The sequence below is a fragment of the Sciurus vulgaris genome, assembly GCF_902686455.1.
Source record: "Sciurus vulgaris genome assembly, chromosome: 12".
NCBI lineage: Eukaryota > Metazoa > Chordata > Mammalia > Rodentia > Sciuridae > Sciurus > Sciurus vulgaris.
Genome location: NC_136473.1, coordinates 109,813,671 through 109,839,138, shown reverse-complemented (window position 1 = coordinate 109,839,138; position 25,468 = coordinate 109,813,671). Strand labels below are relative to the sequence as shown.

General features: G+C 34.8%; 1 protein-coding gene across 1 annotated transcript in view; it reads right to left on the bottom strand.

Annotated features, from left to right (window-relative positions):
* KIFAP3 (kinesin associated protein 3) overlaps positions 1-25,468 on the bottom strand; it is a 126,022-nt gene that overhangs the window by 2,547 nt on the left and 98,007 nt on the right. The window contains exon 19 of the mRNA XM_079108090.1: positions 23,923-24,022. Coding sequence (XP_078964216.1) covers positions 23,923-24,022 — 100 coding nt within the window. The remainder of the gene's footprint in view (positions 1-23,922; positions 24,023-25,468) is intronic.

The following is a 25,468-nucleotide window of genomic DNA, read 5'->3' as shown; positions in this document are numbered from 1 at the left end:
CAGGACTGTCTGTATGAGGAAGAGGACTTTTGATTCTCAGAGGCTGAGGCCACTCTCCACTCAAACTGCTAACTCCTGTCCCCCTCTTTAAATCTGTGACTAATAGGCAAAATTTTGATGACTATTTTCTCATGTAGTCTGCCAGCAGAGTGAACAGTAAACTTACACATTACCTGATCTGTCCGATGGCCTATTCTTTTCATTGTGAATTAACAAATGGTTATTCTGTTTTTTCTTTCTTTTTGAGTATGTTAGTTGCATTACTGACAAATCTGTGCACTCTCAAGTCAGTGAAAGCAAGACTGGCCCATGAGTACTAACGAGTCTGAGCCTGACCCCATGCGTCTCAGTTCCTGAAGGCTAGTCTTCAAGCGACTGTGGCAAACAGCCTACCCAGAGAGATCTGTGTGTGTTACAAAGCATGGGGTCAGGTTAACCTTTTTAGCTTCTTATGTATCATTTGTGGAAGAATTTCAAGGGTCAAAATTTAAAACAGGCCCAAGTTTTTTAGAATTATCCATCATTCTATCACAGATGAACTTGCTGCTTAAAGAATATCTAAAACGTTATGACCAGTTTGGAGGGTACTTGGACAGAGGTTGTAGATCCTTTTGTATTTATGAAAGATCAATTATCTCTGCAAATTAATATCTTTTAAATTAAATTCACTCTGAAACAACAGTTTGCTTCTTTAATCTCTTACTTGGATCTTCCTAATATAGTGTGGAGACTTCTTTCCAGGATGTTAAAGCAAAAACAGACTCTTCTGGAATGTGTGGATGCTTACTTTCTTCCTTGGGATAAGGATGCAGCCTCGCTGATGTTGAGTCTGGTTCAAAACCAAGAGCTCATGGTGGTTTTCCTTTAAACAGAAGCGGGCGGACTCCTCGAGCAAGCTCCCCTGGAAGGGCAGCAGCCACGGGCGGAAGCAGCACCACTGGCTCTAGCGAGCATGCTCACTGGGGTCCCTAGGGACTGGGGACCAAGGGAGGCGCACCAGCCCTTCCCTGTGTGGCCACTCTCCACAGCGAGCAGGAGTTACCCTTGGCTCTGCAGGCTCTCACCCATCCTGCTCGGCATCTGCACGGAACTGTCTCTTCCTTCTGCTCCTAACCCACAGAAAAGCTGCATGGCCTTCTACGTTAGCATATGTACCCACTATATGACTTTTTCTTATTTTGTATCATTTCACCTTTATTGGAACTTTGAATTACCAAAATGCAGTATCTTTTCTTGAAAATACCCAATTTTAGTCCAAAGAAAATGGTTATGATTTCTTGTGAAAGGCAACTAAGAATGGTAAGACCAAAAAAAAAAAAAAAAAAAAAAAACCCGAATTGTACAAGAATGATGGTTTTTGATTACCTAGAAGGAAAAATGAAAATTTCCTTCAAGTGAAAAATCATACTTAAAATCCAACAACAAATATGAAACCATATCTAGAGCTTGTTTTATGAATTTAGAAATCTAATGGACACAGCAAGCAAAGACTGAACTTGAGGCACATTCGTGACAACATTCATTAGGATTCTAACCCTAAGGTGATTCAGAGGGGGCAAAAGGAGTCTGGGAAAGACAAGTGATGCTTCACATGCAGCGCGCTCCGCAGAATGCAGCCAGAGAGGGACCCGGCTCTCGGGCTCTGGCCACTGCCCGAGTCAACATTCCTGTAGAAAGCAAGAAAATCACCTACCTCTGGCTGTTTGTGAGGCTTAATTAGTGCATATTTGTAAAGCACTTTGAAATCCTTGGATGAAAAGTGCTGCGTAAGTGAAAAGTATCATTATTATTTTATTAAATTAGATAAAAGCAACACAACTCATTCTCTTCTTTAAAATTCTTAAGTCAGCAATAGAGATACAGAGCAAGTAATAAATATATTCGTGGATGCTATAAAAAAATGAGAGAAAAGACCCTCTCTAATGGACATGCCACACTGTTGGTGAGTTCTTTTTATACTCATAGCAGTTCTAGAAGTGCCCCCTGGGCCACGCGAGGCGTCTGATTCTTCTTGGATGTGACTGCCTCATAGCCTCGCTCACTGGGCCCTCACCACATGGTCTCGTATCATCACCACCTAATTTGCACTCTGCACTCTGATCACTGTGATTTTCTAGTGTTAACCCTAAAGTGGAATCGAAATTAACACCGTACTTATGATGTAGTCTAAAATCGGCACAGAATATGAGAGCCTATTTCTGACCCTCTATAAATGTAGATCAAAACCGTACTGTTCTTAAAATTGTCAGGAGTCATTAATTATCATCAAGTTGGCTAAGACTGAGTGTATAGATATGGGTATAATTATATGTATGTGCGTACACACACACACCGTCATGTCTCTTATAACTACTATACTGAATTTCATCTTTTTAATTTACCTCTGTCTTTAGGGATTCTATTCTTCCCAAGATAATATCCTTTAGGACAATATATTTACAAATAGGGGACAGTGATTCTTACTTAATACCCATTCTTTGTGATTGATTCATAAAGAATTAAAGGTTGAAATTATTTTAGCATTTATATATATATATGTATATATATATATATATATTTTTTTTTTTTTTTTTTTTGCACTGGAGATTTAACCCAGGGGTGATTTACCATTGAGCAACATTCCCCCAGAACTACTCCCCCTTTTGAGACAGGGTCTCACCAAGTTGCTTAGGGCCTCGCTAAGTTGCTAAGGCTGGCCTTGAACTTGCCATCCTCCTGTCTCAGCCTCCTAAGCCACTGGGATTATAGACATGCACCACTGTGCCTGGCTGGAATTTGGGATTGTCAACTGAAAGGACTTAATATGAGCTAGCTTCATGAGACAAAACTTCCCTGGAGTTTATAGAATTGTATGAAATGATTTGTTAATAATTTTCTGGAACTCTTCATTGTTTTTATTAATTAATATATTGAACACAATCTAAATTAGTATGTTTATATTCCTAAGTAGATATAAGTAGGTCATTAGAATAATTTTAGCTTACATGAAATTTGTCATGGGAAATTTAGGTCTATGCAACTGTGATTCTTTGTACATCCATCTGTCCATCCAGAGTATAGTTATTGAATTCCTAGAATGTGTTCAGTGGTGTTTGTGCTCTGGTAAGGCAATAGTAAGACATGGTCCCTGCCTATAAGCTTTGGAGGCAGTGAGCACATAGCAAATATTCTCACAATAATATGATGTTGCCCTTGCTGGTATATGCAGACAAAGAGTAAGGCCAGATATTTAATATAATGTGAGTATGTCAGAGACATAAACAAACTGCCACAGAATAATCTGGGAGGCTACAGTGCCTTCAGGGAAAACAGCTTGATTTGAACGCACCTGTTACCATATTTTGCTTATAGCCCTTCTCCTACAGAATATAAGCCCACCAAGTGCACAATCCATCTTGTTCATTGGCATCTCCCCAGCATCTGGCATGGAATCTGACAGGGAGCAGCCATTCGACAAGTGTTTGAATGAAGGCCAGGTGGGTCTGAGGACAGGTGGGATCTCACAGGTGAAGAGAGAATTCTGATGGAGTAGCGGCCTGAGCAAGAAAGAGAATGGGCCAAAGAACAGCAAACCACAAGTGATAGTTAAGATCTTAGGCTCAGGAGGAAAGCAAGGGACAGGAAAGCAAGATAGGAAGGGAGCCAAGGACTAGACAATGAAACTCTACACAAACTGTGCCAAGAACTACATGCTTTCCAAGAGTTGCTGATGGTTTTCAAGAAAGAGAACAAAGTAATTCTGTGCTTTAGAAATTTATCTGTGGTAGGAAAGGAGCTTGGGAATCAAAAGCCTGGAAAATATTTAGGACACTATTCTGGAAGTTCCAATGTGAAGTACTGAGAAACTAGAGAGAGGCACTGGTAGAAAAACAGTGATCAAATATGCTACATTTCACAATAAAGAATGTAATTTTTTGTTTAAATTGGTTTTTAATAGTTCGGAACTAAGAAAGAAGGGGAGAAATTTCAAAACGAAGTGAAGCTTTTCAAGGTTATAGATAACTGGAATGAGACAATTTTTGCCTCTTTAGTACAGGAAAATCCTTCATCAAATAACTAAGAGACTGTAGTATTCCATGTAGATAAAATCTGATAGGGCTGGGGTTGTGGCTCAGTGGTGGAGCTCTTGCCGAGCATGTGAGGCACTGGGTTCAATCTTCAGTACCACAGTAAGTAAGTAAATAAGTAAGTAAATAAATAAATAAAATAAGGGTATTGTGTCCACCTACAAATAAAAATTTTTTATTTTTTGTTTTTATTTTTATTTTTTTGCGGTGCTGGGGATCAAACCCAGGGCCTTGTGCTTGCAAGGCAAACACTCTACCGACTGAGCTATCTCCCCAGCCCTAAAAATATTTTTTAAAAAAGCCATGTGCAAAAACAATGTTTTAAAAATCCAACAGAAGGTAGACTCTGTTTAACAGGAAGAAAAACATTTTCTTTCTGAAGTTCTTGTAGTAAGCAGAGCACAAGCGTAGGTCAAATAAGACAATGCCTGACATTCCTATGGTGATGATTGAGACCTAAGTGCATGTAATTTACAGAATAACCACTAGATGGAGAGCTTGTCTTACCACTGAGTACCCACTATGTATTTCCAGTTTTAAAACAAGGCTTAGGAAATTAAACTTCTCTGCATATTTAACATTGTCACAATGTGGTTTCCATTGATTCCTTAGATAATCAATATCTTCATTTTATTAATGTGAAATAACTTAAATAAGAATACCTATATGCAAAAAACTTTTGTGGAAGTGGGGGCCTAGGAAAATAGAAGAAAAGATGTCAATTGTCTAAGACACTGAAAAACACAAGGAATATGCATATTAAAGTACTAATATCATAGCATATCTTCCAAAATCTTCATTAAACTTATGCAAATGGCCTCTTATCTTGTCTCTATAAATTTACCTGTAATAAGTGTATATATTTTGGGTTGCTCAAAGGTATTATTTATAACTTTGAATTTGAACCAAAGAATTATTGAGAAAATAAAATCAAAGAGCACAGTTAAGGAGCCTTTTAAATGAGTTTTACTAATAGAGATCAAGTTGAGCTGTCATTTTCCTTTTAATTTTTATTCTTAGTTTTTCATGTTTAATCATAAACTTTTTTTCATTGGAATAAAACTGAATACCTAAATCATGTTGAGAAATCAAATTTTTAGTGAAGTCAAATTAATAATTTTCCAAAAATCAAGGGCAAATTATATGCATGGTAGGAAGCTGTATCTAAAATACTCACCTGGAGTTTATTAAAATTTTTTAAAAAAGACATCTGTCAATCAGTTCTAAGGGAAAAAAAGAACCACCTTGAGGACAGATCCTTTCAATTTAGTTACTATGCTGAATACTCCAGAAAAAAACTAATTTGTACTAATCATTTTGGGAGCATATGTAAAATAGTTACTAATTTATTCCAAATGGTAAAGAAATTCCATTTCTCTCTTTTTAAATCTCAATTTATACCTCTTCTTATATACCTTAATCTGTTTGCTCATCTAGAGACTATTTTAATGATTATTTCTTAATGGGGAGAAATGTCATAGGTGGTATATTAAATAGTACATTTTATAGTCCCAAGGAGACTCCTCTTCTTTTTTTGGACAGAACCTAGGGATGCTCTACCATTGAACCTTTTTATTTCTTATTTTGACACAGCGTATCACTAAGTTGCAGGGGCTGGCCCTGAGCTCCCAACCCTCCTGCTTCAGCCTCCTGAGTAGCTGCGATCACACTCATGCACCACTGCACCTGCCACGAGATTCTTAGCTCTTGGGTTCCCTAATGCTCTGTGTCTGATGATTCTCCTTCAAAATGGTCCTTTCTTCAGGTGCTTTGCAAGTTTCTTATTGTGTGGTCAATTTCAGTTTTTGTCTTCGTTTCCTGTCTGTCGGCCCTTGAGCTGTGGAATATTTATTTCTACAGGGACTTTCAGCATTTGTTTATAATGAACCAGGGACAGTCAGACTGACCAACCCGTTAATTTCTTAACTTGGGGATTCCTGAACTAGATGCACAGGATGGATTCAGAATTTACTCATGTGCATGGAGATAGCTCAGGGTTTCTCTTTCTCAGGGGTGATTGTCCTCCCTACTGAAAGCCTGGGACATAAATTTTGACCCCTTCTCTGGGCTGGTGAATTAAAATCATCTAGTCTTCTTTCAACTGGTAAGAAAAACAGCCCTCTGAAGTTTCAGGCTTTACACAGGATTCATTTATGTCTTCCAGTACCACATAACCTATACCTTCTTCAATACTCTGGTGGATGGTTATTTTATTTTTTGGTACTGGAGGTTCCCCCATCTTTCTTGGGAACTTGGTCATGTATTGCAACTGTTGGTTACATCTCGTCCACCATTTCTATCTATCTATGTAGGAGCTCAGTCTGCCATCTTGCTGGAAATCTTTTCTTTTTTTTCTTATTTATCTGCTCTGCACATTCAAGGAAAAAATTTACAAACCTTGTATTCTTATGACTCAACATTGGCTTTCTTGAAGAAAACAATGACTTGAAAGAAGTAATTGGAACTACTAGACGACATTTTATTTGTCCTTATCTGTAGCTATTAATAGAAACAACACTCTTAATAGGTGACCAATGGAAGTCGTCAGATATGACTATGAAGCTGAAGTGAATATTTATTTAGACCTATAATGGTCTTAGGCTCTCTATACCAATCTCTAGTTTTTAACTTACACTCTAATTTCTTACATCTCTAATTTTTAACTTACACTTCTTCAATTAGGTACAAGAACTTCTTGAAACTGGCAGTTCTCATTCAGACACTGCTTCACTTCATGCCACCAAATGTTAAAAGAACTTACCCAAGAGGCTCAAATAACCTCTGGGTCAATAAACTGAGTCATTAGCACCTCTTTTAAATAACTGTTTGTCTGTTCCTGGTTCAACATTTATATAATCTGTCATAATACCTTGGTTTTCTAAGGTACAAGGATGACTGCTGTAGGCTTACAGTAGAGAACATCGAGTTAGGAGCAGTGTTTCCCAGTGAGAGTTTGACCATACTGCCTGGGACTGAGTGAGTTAAATCCTGAACACCACAACTAATTACTATGTAATGCTAACCTTAGTTGCTGGTTCATTTTGAGACTCTTTAAAATATGAACTGTGTATTTTACCCCTATGCACTCTCTTAATGATTTGTTTTTTTAGACTGAAATCACTTCCAGCCATCAGTTATACTCTTGGTCTCTACATATGCACTTCTGCAAGCACAAATATTTCTTTTTCCTATTGGTCTGCCAGCCCTGTCAGAGCAAATTTCACTTTAAACTAAATGCTATGATACTTAAAACCTCTTGGATTACTCAGACTGCTAGTGTGATCTATGACCTTCCAAGAATGACAGCTGAACTTTCCAATTTGCTTATACTGCTTGGGGAACTAGCAAGCATATGCCAAAAAGGAAAATGTTTCTGATGTTGAACAGAAAGGAGAGTTCTTGCTGGAGGTAGGGGCAGGAGACTATTGAGCACTGAAAAATACTAATAAGAAATGAAAAGAAACTAAACATGCTGTAAAGTCGAATACCTCAAACATAATTCAAAAGTTAATGCTAGTACTAAAAACTCTTTAGCTGGACTAACCGGTTAAAATATGAGTAATGACCTTTAGTTACTGTGATTTAAGGACCAACCCAACTCTCAGTCATAATGCCCTATTGGAGTGAACAAGTTCAAAAAATTGAATAGAATCTAAAATTATCCTAAGTACTATACAAAAAGGGCTGTATCAATTTTCCTTTTTTCTTTATAAAACAGAAATAGGACATGTGAACAAAATCAAGCAGGCACTCTGGCCATTTAACATGCATGCCAGCCCTAATGACACAATACCATTCTTTCTTAAATAAAAAATTAGTGTTAATTTTTTGTTAATACTCATGTCTCCAAAGTTATTTTACTACCTTACATTGGAGACAGGTGTTTGTCTAAAAAAAAAAAAACTAACTCAGAAATCTTATCAAATTTAATATGCTTAATATTAAAGTTTCCCATTTAGTTTTATTTATTTATTTTTAGTCCATTCATTTGCTTTATTTTTTTGGCTACCTAACAGGCAAACTGTTTGGCAGATAAAAATCAAGCAGAGGTTGATGAATATTTTTCCAAAATCAAGGGCAAAATTATGGATAGCAGAAACTGAACTTATTTATTTATTTATTTATTTATTTATTTATTTATTTATTTACTTTTGGTGTGGGGGATCAAAACCCAGGGCTTTGTGCATGCCAGAAAGTGGTCTACCACTGAGTTACATCCCTAGTCCTATTTAAACACATTAAAATGCATACTTTTATTTTTATTTTATTTTTTTTGTGGTGCTGGGGATTGAACTCAGGGCATTGTGCTTGCGAGGCAAGCACTCTACCAACTGAGCTATCTCCCTAGCCCAAAATGCATATTTTTAAATAGCTAGGCATGAAAATTTAAAATTTTGATTCTAAATAAGTTTATAATTACAAATATACAAAAAAGCATTTCCTTGTCTTATTAGGATACTTTTAAAGATCAATGTTGACAGAGGTTATTTGTTTACCTTCCAATCACTAATTTAGTAATTCCATAATAAATATATGTCAGATAAATGTTTCAAATATTTAGCGTCCTCTAGAGCCTTTAGGATCTCAGAATATAGTGTAACACATTAGCAGTGTATTTAGTACTAGAGTAGGTACTAAAGTAAATCTCCATATTCATCTCATAAACTTTCTTGTTCCTTAAGAATATATTTAACTATTACATTATGTACTTATTAAAAAATAAGGAAATGTATACTGTATTTAGACTTAAGGCTAAGGCTAATAATAGACTGTTTAATCACAAGTCTTCTGATGATGACTTAAGGTGTTGCTCTATCATCTTCAAAGAGGGCTAACCACCCTTTGGGCATACTCTGTTGGTGTGAAGCAAATTTGGTGCAGACTTAGAATGTGGAAGTATATGATTCTAACAATTTTTTTTACTCATATCCTATTACCATACCTTAAAATTATTTTTAAAGAGCATAAGGAAACACTATACTATTTTTTTTCCTTATCATTGATGTGTGGGTAGTTTCCCCTTAATTTAAGAATGGGCAATTAAATTTCTTAAAGGCAGCAAAATCAATTTGAAAATTAACTTATTAATACACTCCTGAATTTCATCAGTTGGTGGGGCACAATGACTTTGAAACAAGGGTCTGGCTGGGACTCTGTCTCTGCTGATACTACTTGTTACTACCCATATCTGCAACTTTGTCACGGTTTCAATCTTCGTAAAATAATGGCTATTACTTTTAATATCTCTATACATTGAACTTTTCATATTTCCAAGTGTCTTACAAGATTAGTATGCTCTTAGAGTATATATTTGGTGTTACTGTTGTTAGACATATGAAAATGATGGAGTCTTCCTTAAAAATGCTGAGGAGATTCTAGTTCCTACCATACAGCCCAGACAGTTAGACACTCCAGCATACTTGGCATGCTTCTTACACACACTTCCTGTTTGTCTTTACAAGGCTCTTACATAAGTCATAGAGATTTATGCCTACACATAGGCATACTAATTACCATTGCACTAAAATAATGCCATGGCCAATCATACCTTTCTTTTATCATAGTAAGACTGGACTGCGTGTATAAATAAAGTTATTTGGTCAAAACCCTTCAGATACTATGTCATGATTAATGCAAACAATACAACACCTTAGTGGGATAAAACAATAGGGAGTGTTGTTTATGTGCTTTTTCATCTTATTCTATATTCTGTGAATTTATTTTTAAAGCAGTAAGTTAAGGGTAAGGTTTTCAGTTATCTCTCACAAAGTGGCATTTCCCACAATGCACACATTCCTGTACCCAGGTGTACTGGTAGCACTGCTTTCTCTTAGAGAAGTACATAGGCTATGAGAATATTTAGGGTGGAGTATGTTCATTGTGTGAGGTTCACTGTCTTGGGGGTTGTGCCAACCTGAGAATCTGGAACTCATAAGCAAGCTGTGCAACTCTGACAGTTCTTTGGGGTGACGGGGACGTACCACACATGGGGAGGATCTGGGTCTTAGGCAGTATTCCAAATCAGTGCAGAAGTCTACCTAGAGTAGCTATTTCAGGTGTACAGGGCAAGGAAAAAACTGGTTCTGTTTAAAGTGACTGCAGTGCCTACCTGATGTTGGCCAACAGTGCCCCTTCCCCAGACACGCATGTGTATGTGTGTACATGTATGTATGTACCTACCTACCTACCTAAAACAAAGAGTCAGTTTCTACTCCGTGAACCTTTTACTCATGAGATGGGAGGCCTAGAAATCAACATGTACAACCAACTTGATACAATGGCTCTCCCAAACCTCAAAATTATTCACGTTACATATTTTAGGACACCGACATGTTTTAAAAGGGGCAATATTTCTATTACAAGCTACAACAGGCTGTTTTCTGGACTAATTCTTCCAAACTGCTTATGGTTGATAATGAAGTAATTAAACTCTAATAAATTATTAGACTATCTGAGTACAATGTTTTATTAAGTAGTCTATAACTTTAGTAGGTTGTATTTCAAAGATAATGTGATTCTTTGTCAGTATTGCCCTGCTTAGCTCGAAATGCCATAAAATTAAAAAAAAAATTCACCACATTATCTAATTGGATTATTGTTGTTTTTCTGTGAAATACAAAATGTCTATATGCTCCTGTAATGGAAGTAAATTTATGTATGACGACACTCCAAAAAACAATGTCCAAGTGAAAAGAGGGAGGGGCTTCATTATCTAAGATAATATGGCATTCTTTTCTAAATATGGTTAATTCTGTTTCCTCTAAAAATTAAGCAAAATTCTAACATATTTAAGACGTTTGTTCTACTGAAGACACACACACATTTACTCCAGATGTGGGAATAACATAAAAGTGGGTAGGACAGGTAAAACACCTTTGCTATCCAAATACTAATGCTGTACTTAGTGTTACCTTCTTTTTCTAAGCCTAGTAATACTTCCCTCCTTAGGTATTTTTTAAAAAATGAAAGTTGAAGTGATAATAAGTAGAATGCTTGAATAAATATAAAAAAATTATGTCTTAACCCTGAACTATAAGCTTCTTAAGAGGAAAGGGATGGTTTCTTTCCTTGCTCTCACTCAAGTGCTTGTCACTTAAAAAGGTCATGGGTAAAGGAAAACTTAAGTGTTAAGACATATTCTTACCTTGATTCTTTACCTTATGCTCCATAAAGTTAATTTCAATTGTCATTTTAGAAACTTTAAGTAGAAGTTAAAAGTATCTTTTAGAAATCATAACAAGAACACCAAAACTCATCAGCATATATGCTATACTTCTGATTTACTACCAACCATAACCTGGTATTAGGGAAGAAACAAGGCCAAGGAAACCTATTCATTTAAAGTATTGGGTAGAATTTTTTGCTATAGAATTTATGCTATTTAACAATAAAGAGTAATATGCTTTTATAATACTCTGATTTCAGCAGTGTTCTCTAAAGATGCAACTTTAAAAATTCTTAAAAAGAATTTCACACTGATGTTTAAGTAAGGAGGCATAATTCCTCCAGGTACAAAACTGAAAAAATATTTACAGCCAGTCAGCAATGAGATTGGCTACATTTGAAATCATATGACTTCTAAACATATTCTACTCATCTTTCTGCATGAAAAATTTGTATTTCAAATATTTAACTCTAGGAAAATAATAATTTTGCAATTCTAAATAGACAGTTACTGCCATTACTAATAAGAATTTTAGTACATTATTTCTTCCTTTGTTATGGCAAAGCTATGATGTTTCTTTATGCTAAGTGAAGTTAGATGGACTATTAATGATTTTTTAAACTTGTAACATTGGGATATTATGAGTATTTTAGAGAAGAAATAAAATTTTCTATGATAGAGATTATGCTTCCATTAAGTGTAGATGAGTTCTTCTAAGTGGAGACTTAGTATTATAATACAAATATACCAAGAACCCCTTAACTGGGTCTTAATTATAAAGGAAGCATTTTCATATTTTAAAATAAAATAGTTGAAAAAACAGGTTTTTTCCCTACCTGATCTAGATTATTAAAATGTGTCCCATGAAGCACAGATTCCTACAAACAATTTAAAAATGCAAACATATAATACTATTCATAGCATATATAATACATATACATATGTATTTAATACATGCTTTGCATTGTACACTTGAAAGAATGATACTGAAATAGTAAAGATTAAATGTAAATTTAATAAATTCTTTAAAAAAACAGCTTATATTGAAAATCAAATGGAAAATGCAGTAAGACATGTCTATGTTTGAATACTGGCTCTGATCTTCACAACTCAGTTATTACACAAACATCTGCTCAGAGTTTAGTGTATGTCAGGTATTATAGATACAACTTTAAACAAGATAGTCAAGGTTCTTGTCCTTTTAGAAATTACATTCGTATGGAGGGAGGAAGATTAACATGAGAACAAAGAAACAAACCATTAGGATATATGGGGGGAAAGGGGCTTCTTTGAAAGTTTTGTGAGGAAAAGACTCTAAGGAAGTAGTATTTGAGCCAAGACTTGAGACACAAGAAGCAGCAAGTTATTTTAAAAGTCTGAAGATTATTCAAGTTAAGTACAAAGGTGATAAAGTAAGAAAGACTTGGCAAGGGAGGAAGAGAAAGCAGTCTGGGATGGGCGTAATTTGTAAGTAGTCGGGACACCTGAAGGTGAGACTGGAGAAGCAGTGTCAAACAAAGCAGGACAGGCACAGAACATGGTAAGAAGTCTGCACGTGATTACAGGGCAGGGGAGGCCACGAAGGCAGGTGGGAGGTACGTCACTGATACCTTAAAGAACACGATGGCAACTGTGAAGACACCAAACACGATGAGGAGTGTAACACATGGTGAGGTGACAGATGGTGGCTTGGACTGGGTATCTATGGTGGGAATGAAATCACCAAATCTGAGACAGCCTAGATAGGAAAAACAGGACTTGCAGATGTCTGCACTGTGGACAGAAGGTAATCACGAGGAAAAGGGAAGAAGTGAGGAAGCTCCCAAGTTTATGGCAGGAACAACCTGGCGGATGGTGGCAACATTTACTGAGATAGGATGATTGGGAAGGGAATCTGTTTATATGGGGAAAGCTAGCAATTTGATAACGCTTTTTTTTTTTCTCACTACTGGGGATTGAATCCAGGGTCTCACTCATGCTAGGCAAGTGCTCTACCATGAGCCACACCCCTGCCCAACAGTTGGAACGTTTATTAAACATTCAGTCGGCTACCTCAAATAGCAGAGGGATAAGAACAGTGTCTCAGCTGAAGGATACTTATGACAGCATTTAGCCCATGGGAGCAGGTGAAATCCCAGAGGCGGTGGATGTAGTTGGAACAGAGGAAGCCCCCAAAGTAGGGTATGGCTGGAGAACAGAGCTGAAGTCCTGACGAGACCAGCACCTAACCACAGAAAAGAAAAGAACTGGCAAAGAACACTGAAAAGGAATGAAAAAGACCTTATAGAAGGAAAGTTGGAAAATGGTGTGCTTTAAGAACTGAAAGTGGGAAATGCAAAAAGTAGGGCTTGGATAACTATCAAAAATGAGTGAGAGGTAAAGATGAGAAGAGTCCATTGGACCTGGCAATACGAAAACTACCGGTGATTTTGACAACGCTGGAGAAGCGGGATGAGGAGTGAATGGAAGTCTTTTGAGAAACTGTGCATGTGTGGAAGTGAGAAATGGGCAGCTGTTGGAATGTGATGTGAGCCAGAGTTCAAATTAGGAGATTCCAAGTTATGTGTGCATGCTGACAGGAATGACACATAGAGGGAAAAGACTAAAGACGTGAGAGAGGTCCTTGAGGAGGCGAGAGGGCGAATGGGGTCCCGGGTAAAAATAAAGGTTTATGGACTGGGCTAATTGCTTAGCTATAAGCTTCTGTTTTCTTAAAAATCACTGCTTGGCACTAAGCATATTTAATAAATGGCATCATCATTATTAATGAACATATCTTAGATCACTGGTGGATTTGAAACTGTTTAGGAAATGACATTTCAAACAATACAGCGAGAATGAAGACGAATTCTGTTTGGCACTGTGGCCTGCCTGGTTCCTATTCCTTCCAGTAATCTTACTTGAAACTGCCCTTGAAACTTGACTGTTCTGAAAACATAAAGTCTTTTCACTTAAGATTTGTTTTCTTTTTTTTGGTACTGGGGACTGAACCCAGGGGTGCTTAACCACTGAGTCACATCCCCAGCCCTTTTTATTTTTTATTTTGAGAGGGTCTTGCCAAGTTGCTTAGGGCCTCTCTAAGTTAACTGAGGCTGACCTTGTACTTGCGATCCTCCTGCCTCAGCCTCCTGAGCCACTGGGATTACAGACATGCACCACTGCTTCTGGCTTATGGGTTTTTAATTTTAAAAGTTCTAAGAGCACAAAACCAAAAAACAAGTAATATGTTTACTTTGTGCAGAAAATTTCTGTGGACTCTCAAGACCTGGATTTGAATGTAGTGGCAGAAAGACAAAAACAAATGAACAGTAGAATAGCTCACCAGACAGTCTAATTCTCTTTTAGCTATCATCTTTTTTTTTTTCCCCACATTTTGCAAACTATGATGTTACAGTTTAAGTAGACACAGATAGGCTATTTGAAAACAATAATTCTAAGAGTCCAAGTTGCAGTAAAGCCCAACACCTTTATATCATACCTAATACCTTCTGAAAGGCTTGGTGATGAGTGTTGTATCCCTCTCTTAAGTTTTCAAATCACTCCTCCTTCTTATTGGGTAGCCAGTAGTTGGCATTTTTCCAAAGTGGATCTTATAATTTACCAACATCCTCTATTTTATCAAGGGAAAAATAAATTTTATTTATGTTCTCAGAACCAAATAAGTAATGTTCAGAGGTGTAATTATAACAAAAGAGAAAAGAAATTAATTTTTTGGACTTCACTATAAAGATGCACATAATATATAAAATTCAGCTTACTTAAATGTGATTTTGAAATTCTATTGATTTATTAAATAAGATATTGATTATTTTTCTTCTTTGTGTAGGGATCCATTTGATAAGATGGTTCAGTAGATGTTTAATGCTATTTTTATTCTAAGACTAGCACTTAAAATATGGAGGTCAGGTTTTTTGAAATTTCCTTAAATACTATGAAATTTCCTTAAATACTTCTTTATAAAAAGAAGTGAAAAATAATGTTCTGACTCTTAAATAAACTCATTAATTATAAGTTTACATTGAAACTAAACATTCAACACAACCAAATAAATAACAAACTATTTTATCTGAGGAGACAGGGCTTGATCTTTCAAGAGCTTTTGGCAGGCCAACCCGCATCGTAATGGCGGCGTGCAGGCAAGTCCATCCCTGCTCTCCCTGCTGCACCCCAGGGACACCGCCTCCTAGTCACAAATGTTCTACATCTTCCTTCCAGGTTTGTCCTCACAACCACTTGACTTGCTTGATAAAGTAAGTCACTTAAAAAGGAAGAAAGCCCAATAAAATGAATTACAAGGACAACAAGATCAAACTGATTGCACTGTTGTCATACATCTAGCTGAAATGCTGCAAATATGCAGTTGGCTGTGGTTTGGCATTAACAGCATGCGGAGCAGTGAGGAGGAGGAAATTTTATTCTCATTAACTGCTGCAGATTTACTGCCGTGAAAAAGGGCTATGTAACCCGAGATGTGACAGTACAGAAAGATCAAAGCCATGGACTGGAAACTAAATAAACCCTCTGGCTACTTCCTGCAAGGAAAATTCACTTTGGCAATGTAAAACAGAGCCCAGTTAAAAACTACTTTCAGTTTTATGAGCTGTCATAGCAGCTCAAGTGGTTTGGACCGGCTGAGTTCAGAACATTATATTTCCTTGTTTTTGTCTTAGATACTTCTATAAGAGGTTTTATAGACTCCCCACCCCCCTTTAAAAACACAACAACAACAAAAAACTTTTCTTTTAGTTGAAACTGAGCTGGTAACCACTAAACTTACTGAAGCAGGTAGGCCTTCATCTGCACATTCCTTTCTCATTTATTATGACTTAATACTTCACTTAGATGTAGTTAGCGTATAAATTTAATAATTCATCTACAATCTGCGCAATTCCTAGTCAAAATAAGTGCAAATCAGTTTATATAGCCCATATGGCTCATATATGGAATGATTATGGGTGATGTGAAGAATATGGGAATTAATTAATATTACATATAAAAACTGATAGGCCCTAAGTTTCAACTATTTTAAAAAATTAAAACAGCTAGTTTAATATTTTTAATAAGAAAAAAATTATTCATAAATACTTAAATCACATTAAAACACAGATGGGATCAAATAAACCTACCTTAAATTAGGAAACATCCGGAGTTAAGGAGCAAGGATAGCATCATTATTGAATCCACACTTAAGGGAGCTAGAAGATGTGCTGCTCTTGCTCTCCTGTGTTTTTGGAGGGGCAGTGCTTATGCACCAATTGCTGCACTGTGGGTTCTCTCACTAGAGTTTGAATAAGCCAGCCACCATAAAGGTAAATGGCATTCCGTTTCCTTAAACAATCTCATATTTTTAAATGAGAGCATTTTCTAGGCCAACTATATCATGAGCAGTCATCTTTGCTTAAAAGTTGTGATTTTCTCTCCATTAAATTTACAACTACTTCTTATATCTGTAGAGCCAACAAAAATGTATTTAATGCATGTGAAAAATGTATGAACTTTAACACCAGATAATCACTCTTAATGGTGGTAGTATAATTAACTTCCCAGTAAGGACTGGATTAACTCCCATGTCAATTCTCTCAGTACAAAGCTATACTATAATAGATGTGTTAACATTTTTACAGGATATAGTCATATTTAGATTATTTTACTTATAGATTCATTTGTGCTCAATTTCTTCTCCTAAAAGAAAGTCCTAATAAAGTGAAAATAAAATTTTTTTTCTTTGGGGGGGAGGAGTATCTTTGGGCTTTACAAATACCTAGTGCGCATACCTAAGAAAACTCTGCTCACATTACCAGATAGGAAATTAACACTAAATTGATGAGGGCAGTTCTGTCACCAACTTCTTTTGCTTCTAAATCTCTAATGGCAAGTAAATAACTGAAAATAGTTTTTCAGCTCAGGACTATAATTTCTCTAGGGTAAAACATCTTCCCAAGCTTACAAAATTCTATGCCTTGACTTTTGGCTCCTATTTCTATATTTCAGTAAAGTTTACAGTTTGCTAATGCCGATGTGTGATAATCTAATAAAATCTGGCTTTAAATGTTATAGGCCCAATTTACTAATAAAACCTAATTCAATTCTCCCTGGGAAATACAAATCATTAGTGTCCAAGTAGTGGAACTAAATTTCCTTGCTTTCTCAATGCCAGAAATTAGTCATCTTTATAAAAATTCTAAACAAATAAGACAGACAATACCGATGTATAATAAGTCCATGAGGATTCATTTGTAACAAGAATAAAAACATAGCATCATGTAGGCAAAAATGTACACTGGTTAATTAGCCAAATAAATGATTTGCATGAATCTACACTTTACAACTAAAATAATTTTATTCATTTCACTATTTTTTATACAACTGAATTTAATCTGTAGAGAATTTAGTGAACTACTTAAGAGAATTTAAAGGTAGTGAGCTAATTGCTCAATGTGTTAACGAAGTCTTAGCAGTCTGTTGCCAAGAAAAATCTGAAGTACCAATTTGCAGTAAACCGTGCCAAATGCATTAACACAGAATAGGTACACAATTTGTGGTGTTGCACAACAGAGGCTACATCTCTTACTCTGAATTTTAATAAGAGTTAATCTAAACTTTCTACAGCTCCGTTCACTGAGAGGCTGCTATATCTGCTTGCCATCTGGAGGTGTAATGGTGTAACAGAGTACTGGCTCCTACCAGTCTTCACTCTTCATTAGCTACCTCATTCGAGGGTAGTCCCTTGAAAACCTGAGTCTTAATTTCCACATTGTTAAAATAACAAAAACACTACTCTGCAGTAACTACCTCACAAGCTTATTGATGATCAAATGCAATATATGAGGACATAAAAGTCTTTGTATACACAGATTTAGATTTTTAAAAAAGATAAACATTTTATTCTTTGAAAGGCATTCCATTTTCTTAAAAAAGTTACTGGGAGAATTGTTATGGGAGTATTCAGAAAGAAAAATGAGATTTCAAGTAAGGATGGTGTTGAAGCAAGTGTCTCCTGCTATAAAAACGTTTGCTTGCCTTGGTTTGACATTCTCATCAGAAATGTGTTGTTACACAGCTATTGCTGCTCGTGTTCTCCTTTTTTTATCATCCCCAGGTTTAGAAGTAAAATGGTAACTTCATTACTTTAGGTATAATTTTCTATGTCATATGGCATTATTTATTGGAATTGTTTTATCTATTTTAAGAAAAAATTTCCACACATTTTTACTTCACTAATACTGATGAAGGTGGAAATAACTTATTTTATTTCTATAGGTACTTATTCTATAGGTATTTATTTCCTAGGTGCAGACAGGATTTATTACTAGGCTTAAAAGAGATGTTTACATATATTAAAATATGTCATTTGAGTAATGATATTTATTATACAAATTTGCATAGTTCTGGGTACTTTCAGATTGAATCATACAACTGAAACAGTGCAGTTTTTTTAAATAGGATACTGTCTTATTACCCAGTCCTGCTGTTGTTATAAAGAAGTTCTACTATTTGTGTTTTAATCATGGTTCGATCAAATTCTATTAACCTAAGAAGCAACTCTTGCAGACTCTTCCCAACCTAGATTCAGCTAAGAACAAATATTAGGGACCTATCAAATGCACCTGTCAAAAGCATAGAGTAAATAAGATGTGTAACAACATCCTGCATATATAAGGCATTCAATAAGTTTTAGTTTTTTAATATTAGATACTATTTAATAACAAACTTTCTTAAAATCAAGACAGGCTTACACCCTAAGAATAAACCAAGAGCTCGGTTATCATCTTTCAATATAAGCAAATGAAAATAAATGGAATGACCAAATATTCTTAACCCTACCATCTACTTTGAATTACCAGAATTATAGATGTGGCAGTGCCATATCCAATTTTAGGCTATCAAAACATCGTTATGTGAATAACAATTTTATAAAAAAGATTTTTCAGTAAGGAAGAAGCAAAGCTTGGCCAAATGAGGGTTGTAACATGGACAACAATTTGACTGCATTTTTGAATAACTACTTTAAGGCAAACTCATAATATGTAGCTCTGTCAATTAACATAAGTTCTATAAATGCTATATAACATCTTTTAGGCAGAAAATATGGAATTTGAAAGTATTTTTCTCAAGTAAAAAAAAAAGGAGAAAACTATGTACTGGGTATAATTAAGGTGGCCTTACAGTTAAAAAAAAAGTCTAATTTTTACATGTAGAATGTCTTAGGAAAAAATCATACACTGAAGAATTTAGATACAAGTGTATGTTTTACATTTTAAAGCAGTAATGCGTTACTTCTATTTGGTATGATTTTTAAAAGTACAACTAACATTTCAACTGTGATTTAATATTTGAAAAAGTGAGAGATGAGAATGAAAGGTACCTATGTATTAATATATAATAAACTTAATGTACAAAATGTTAACGCTGAATTATTCTAAGAAAGAATAAAAAGAAGCTCTAACACATAGAGAAAATGGAAGTGTAAAAATCAGATGGCTCAGAAAATGCTCATATCCACTTCATCTTGACCTCAGTGAAATGGTCAGTAAATGACATCACTCTGCCAACCACAAAGAACGCCTGGCTCTCTGAAAAATATTTTTCAAAGCCCCAAGGAAACCTAAGCAGTCTCTGATTTTTTTTCCAGTTTATGAAAATTGGATTCCTATAAAAGGAAAATGGACCATTTTTACTGCAACAAAAACTGATTTGTAAAAGCTGGAAGCAGTTTAAAAATACTCTTAACATGAGGTTCTAGTTAGTCTTGAAAAGTAAGAGTTATAATAAAAAAACGGTCCAAAAATATGGTATGGATACATGGTATATAACAGGAAAAAAAGCTAGTCTTGGTGCTATTATTTTTAATTAGCTTCAATAGCAAGTTCCACTTTACTTTCTAACACCAGTTCAGATTTGGGGAGGGGAAGATTTACATTTGACACCCTGGGATTGGCAACTCCATAGCTAAGGCCTTGGAGCCCTAATGCATTTTGCATTAACTCTAAATGTCGGGAAATCCTGGCGCCAAGAGGTTCAAACCAATAGTGATACATGTCTAAAACCCAGGATTCGCTGTCAACTGCCACTATCTATTTTATCAAACATCCAGTCTCTCTTGCAGAATGAGATAAATGAGTTTAACAGTTTTCACTGTTTCCAATTAAACTGCCTTGATATATTACAAAAATGCAGGCAAGCAGACTAAGAAGGACCCTTGACTTGGATTTTAAGAAAAACACCAATTGGTTTCTCAGATTTTAACACATTTGTCTTATTATTATAATTTTGTCAATTTAGGGAAAAAAATCATTGAACAATTAAAAAACAAAAAAGGCCTCGTGACATACCAATTAGCAATTTATTCTTTACCTTGCAGGAACCTGAGATCATGTACTTTATGTGAATCTGCTCAAATTGAAATGTTCAAAAACCAGCAAAGACTGAAAACCATGAGAGCTGGCCGCGGAGCAAGCCCCTGGCAGTATCACATTCTGTTCCAGGTTTCACCAGATACCACTGTCAGTCATACCATTAAAGACACTGGTAATGATAAAAATTCACGTTTCGTACATTAATCTTTTATTATTCTTTTTCCAGATAACTTGACTGTGCTTATTTATCAAAGCCATATGATAAAGAAGCAGGGAAAGAATTTATAAGTCATATGAACCATTTTTCTGATTTAGGGAGAAAAAAAAGCTCTCAGTAAATAGCATTTCCTCTTTTTATATATATTTAGAGAACCAGTGTTTTCAATATTTAAGATCCCAATTAAGACATTATTCTTTTATAGGTAGCTTAAATTCTTCATCATGTCTCACCTTCACAGTGATGATGAGGAATAGGAATTTAACAATTTCTGCTTAACATTTCTTGAAAAACAGTCCTATTGAAAATCAGTTAAAATGAATGACTTCCAAGTTTTAAGTCAGTGTTATTTAATCTAATTATTTTTAAATTTACCTATCGGATATTGGAAACTGAAAGGTAGTTTCTAAAATTTCACATCTGGGACATTAAGTAGCAAAATTGTCATATGAAATATGTGAATAATTACATAGCAATGTAAAATACATGAACCTTTGCAAAATTAAAATAATACCAGACCTAAGATCCACTGTAAATTATTTTTTCTGGAAATAAAAAAGTGATAGTTATGTGATACAAGGTTTGAAGGATTATAAAATACAAGAGATGGAACACAACTTTCTTAGAAGAAGTTTGCTTTTAAAGAACAAATAATTTTCAAATCAAAATGATAATAATAAATAGTTTTATGACTCTTTTGACTTGAAGAAGTCTATAGTTATTTTTACTAACTAATCCTTTAGGTCAACATTACTATGATGTGTCTTTTATGAAGTAAAAGAAGCTACTTAAATATTTTGACCCATGAAAAGGAACTGAAGGTTCTAATAGGATTTTCCCAGTCATTTAAAAACATTATGAACTGAGCAATAAAATCCTGAAATCTTGGGACCTAATTATATAACTTAGCAACTCATTATACCTCTAAAAACATTTTTTAAATAAAAGGACCATTTTTGAAAACCAGAAATGAGAGATTTTGCTGAGTTGGGTTCATAAAGTTGTCATTTTGCATATCCAATTTTAATGAAAATGTTTAGTTTCTTTAAAGTCACACAATATGTAAAAAATGAAAGCAGGTCTTCTTCAAATAAGTAATGTATAATCAATAGCAGTTTGCTTTCTTTAGGTTGGAAGTATCTGCAGGATACTGTCTTGCTCATAGTAAGATATAAATGAAAAGAATAATAATTATAAAGGCAGAATAATTAATCATATAAATGCCATAAGAAAAATTATTTAAGATAAATGTTGGATCATAAACCCAAATCATTTCTTCCTTTTTCAATTATGTTTCAGAAGACATTTATACAGTCAAGTGTCACATGACAGAGCATTTATAATGATTAAACAGAGCTTCTTTTTCAATAATTAAGTAATCAAAAGCCATATGCTTTCTGTTATTTAACCATGGTTAGCTTTTATTTCCTGAGGCAAGGAATTTCTTACCCTGACAACCCAGTGTACTGGAGAAACTGTTTCTAAAGTGCTACTATTTATCGACAGTCCATAGTAGAACAATGAACTATGCACTTCATGTAATACTCCTTTGTTTCTTTACCATGCTTTTAAACTCTGGGTCAAGATAATCAATGAGCTATGAAATTGACTTAGTGATGGGAATCTCCATTTAACAAATGAAATAAAATAAAACAACATGCTATTGTACATTATAGGTAGTAAGAGTGAATATCATTTTAAAAGATTTTGGTTAATTTATCATTGTGAATTACAAGAAGAATAAGTATCATTTTAAGAAATTTTTGTTTTACACACATGTATAGAGGTAGATACATATATATAAACAAATATGTATATGTGCTTGAGGCTGCAATATGAAAGGTACTTCTTCTTTTCCCTGTTTTTTTTCTTTAATTTTTATTTTTGCAGTGCTGGGAATTGAACTCAGGGCCTTAAGCATGCTAGGCAAGTGCTCTACACTGAGCTACATACACCCCCATCTCTCAATGCTGAACAGTTCTTTCTTTTAATGTGGATTGTGGTCAAAAAGTTTTAAAAGTCACTATTGTATGTTTTGTTTCCTCTGAATTAGGATCATGTTATGCTGTAAAGAACATAAGCTTTTGGTGGCTTATAAACCCCAAGTTCAAATTTCTGCTCTACAATACTACCTGTGTGAGTTGATTACTTAAATTAAAATATTTATAGCCTTGACTTCTTTATCTGTACAATAGATATAATTCTGCTTTAAAATGTTGCTGTGAGGCTAAAAAAAAAAATTAATTTTAGTAAAACAGATTCTCCATAACAGATGATCAATAATGGTTGCAACAATTATTATAATTGAATTAAATTGAATTGAATTATGACTACTTAAAGTTGTTGGTCACACTTATTTGTTCATTTAAAAAATACATAATGCACCTCTCAAAATAGTAAACATTTTATGCTAATGTAAAATACATTTTAGAAGCAGAAATTAAATTCATAATTGAAATGAAATATAAATAGGTTTAAGGGAAAATAAGATTTTAACTATTCACTAAAGTAGCTTAATATGAAATTTCAACAGTCAGTCTGAATTAAAATACTGTGCCCTCTAGGCATAGTATAAAGAGGAAAACATTGCTTACATTTTTTAAGCAAGATTTTAAAAAAATCTACATGTCATTAGTAATAAAGTTGGATATCTGCGATGCAGAACTTTATAATAACTGTAGAACACTGGCTTGTCAGGTATTTTTTTCTTAAATATTTTACTTGAATTCCATCTATGACAGGGAAGTCTTCGATTTAATCAAAGCATCAACTTTTAAGTACAGTAATATATGAATAGTTGTTAAAATACATATCTTGTCTTCTCATTTTATTGGTTTTGGGAAGTGCTCAAGAAACAGTCTATATTCACTAACTTGGCAAAAGTACTGTCTGCTTCATATTTTCCAAAATGGTGAAGCATACTTTTTTCAAATCTGTGATCTCCATTTTTCTACACACAAAAAATGTGAATTCACAAATTACTTTAAAATCAAACATGTTCTTGAAAAGTTTGAAGATTTACCCCCTCTTAATTAAAAAGAGAAATGAGGAGTGAAAAAAATTCTGGGTTTTCAAAGGAAACACCATACATCAGATTTTTCTTGGAAGACTGTTTACCTGCCAGGAAATGAATGCTGCCCAACTACGTCTCCGTTCTGAAGATGATAATCGTTGAAGAAATCTGGACTTATGGCTCCTTCGGAGGCAATTAATCCATCTAGAGAGAAGAAAAATGGTATTTGTGAAATGTATTTGTAGGGAATAAAAAGGAAATTACCCTGTCAAGCAACACATTAAGAAAATAATCTGCATATTTAATCTGAAAGAAAAATATTAGCATGTTAGCATGTTATGCTGTTCACAGACCACACACACTCAAGAGTTTGTTCACAACAGTTCTGTACAATAACTCAACATTTATTGAGCATCAACCATGTGCTAGGTAATAACAGACAGGGATGGATGAGACAGTCTCTGCCTTCAACAGCTTACAGTTTTGTGGAAAAGACAGGAAGAGGTAAGGAGGTAAGGCTAGGGGTGGAGGGACAGTAAGGACAGTCAATGCTAAGGAAACAGCATGAATAGGCAAAAGCACTGAACAGCATGGTGTCTGTAACAGAGCAATACTTGAGTACATTTTACTTTTTACACCAAGACAGTGTCAATTGTGTAGCATGACTAGGGAGTTAGACACATTAAATAAGTGAATTTTTAAACAAGTGATGCTTGACAATTTAAATGACAAATGTTAAAATGCACAAAAATTTACTAGAAATTTTCATAAATATAGTTTATACACCATGTGTTCTTAAGGGTATACTGTATAAAACTTAAATACTTCTTGGTGACTTGATTGTTATTATAAATATAATTTATTAACACAATAGTGCCCTAAGGTTACCAGATATATTTGACTCACTCTGCTAAAAATGGCCTCTACATTACTAAGTTTTTAAAGCTCTTTTCAAAGTTTAGTTTAACTTAATTTAATTTAATTTTTTTGGAACTGCGGGTCGAACCCAGGGCTTTGTGAATGCAAGGCACACACTTTGCCACTGAACTACATCCCAAGCCAAGCTCTTCTTTTATTTGCTTAAAAGTGCTTCCTTTCTTAAATCTAAGACTTTGTTATTCTCTTTTTCTGTGGGCAGATTTTGAAGTTGCATTACTTTTTCAACTGCTCCAACCTAGGAATCTAGAAAAGCTATTTTTATATAATCATGAATAAAAACATTTGAAGAAAAAAAGATGGGTGTGCTGGCTTCAGGACCGCCACATGCATGGAGCAGATTCTTCAGTGGCTGTGAGAACTTCGGAAGCTCCCTCTCCTGAAAGTCTGAGGGCTGGAGAGTCTAGCTAAAATGTTGGTCAGGTCACGCCCACTGCACCACTGGTGAGGCTGGCACACAGTAGGCAGATTACTCGGTCACCAGCTGGTTATTTTATTCCTAGCACATGCATAATAACATTGTGATAGAGCCTGTGGGAGATAAAAAAATTATGATATATAACCTTTGTTTTAAAAATATAATATAATTTATTAATAAATAATATACAAGAGTAGACATATGAAATAAATAGCAGAGGCAACAGAAACTGTGGGGGGACTATGTTTTATAGGATTTTAGAAAAACCCTACCTGGGGAGAGGTGGGGTTGAGTTG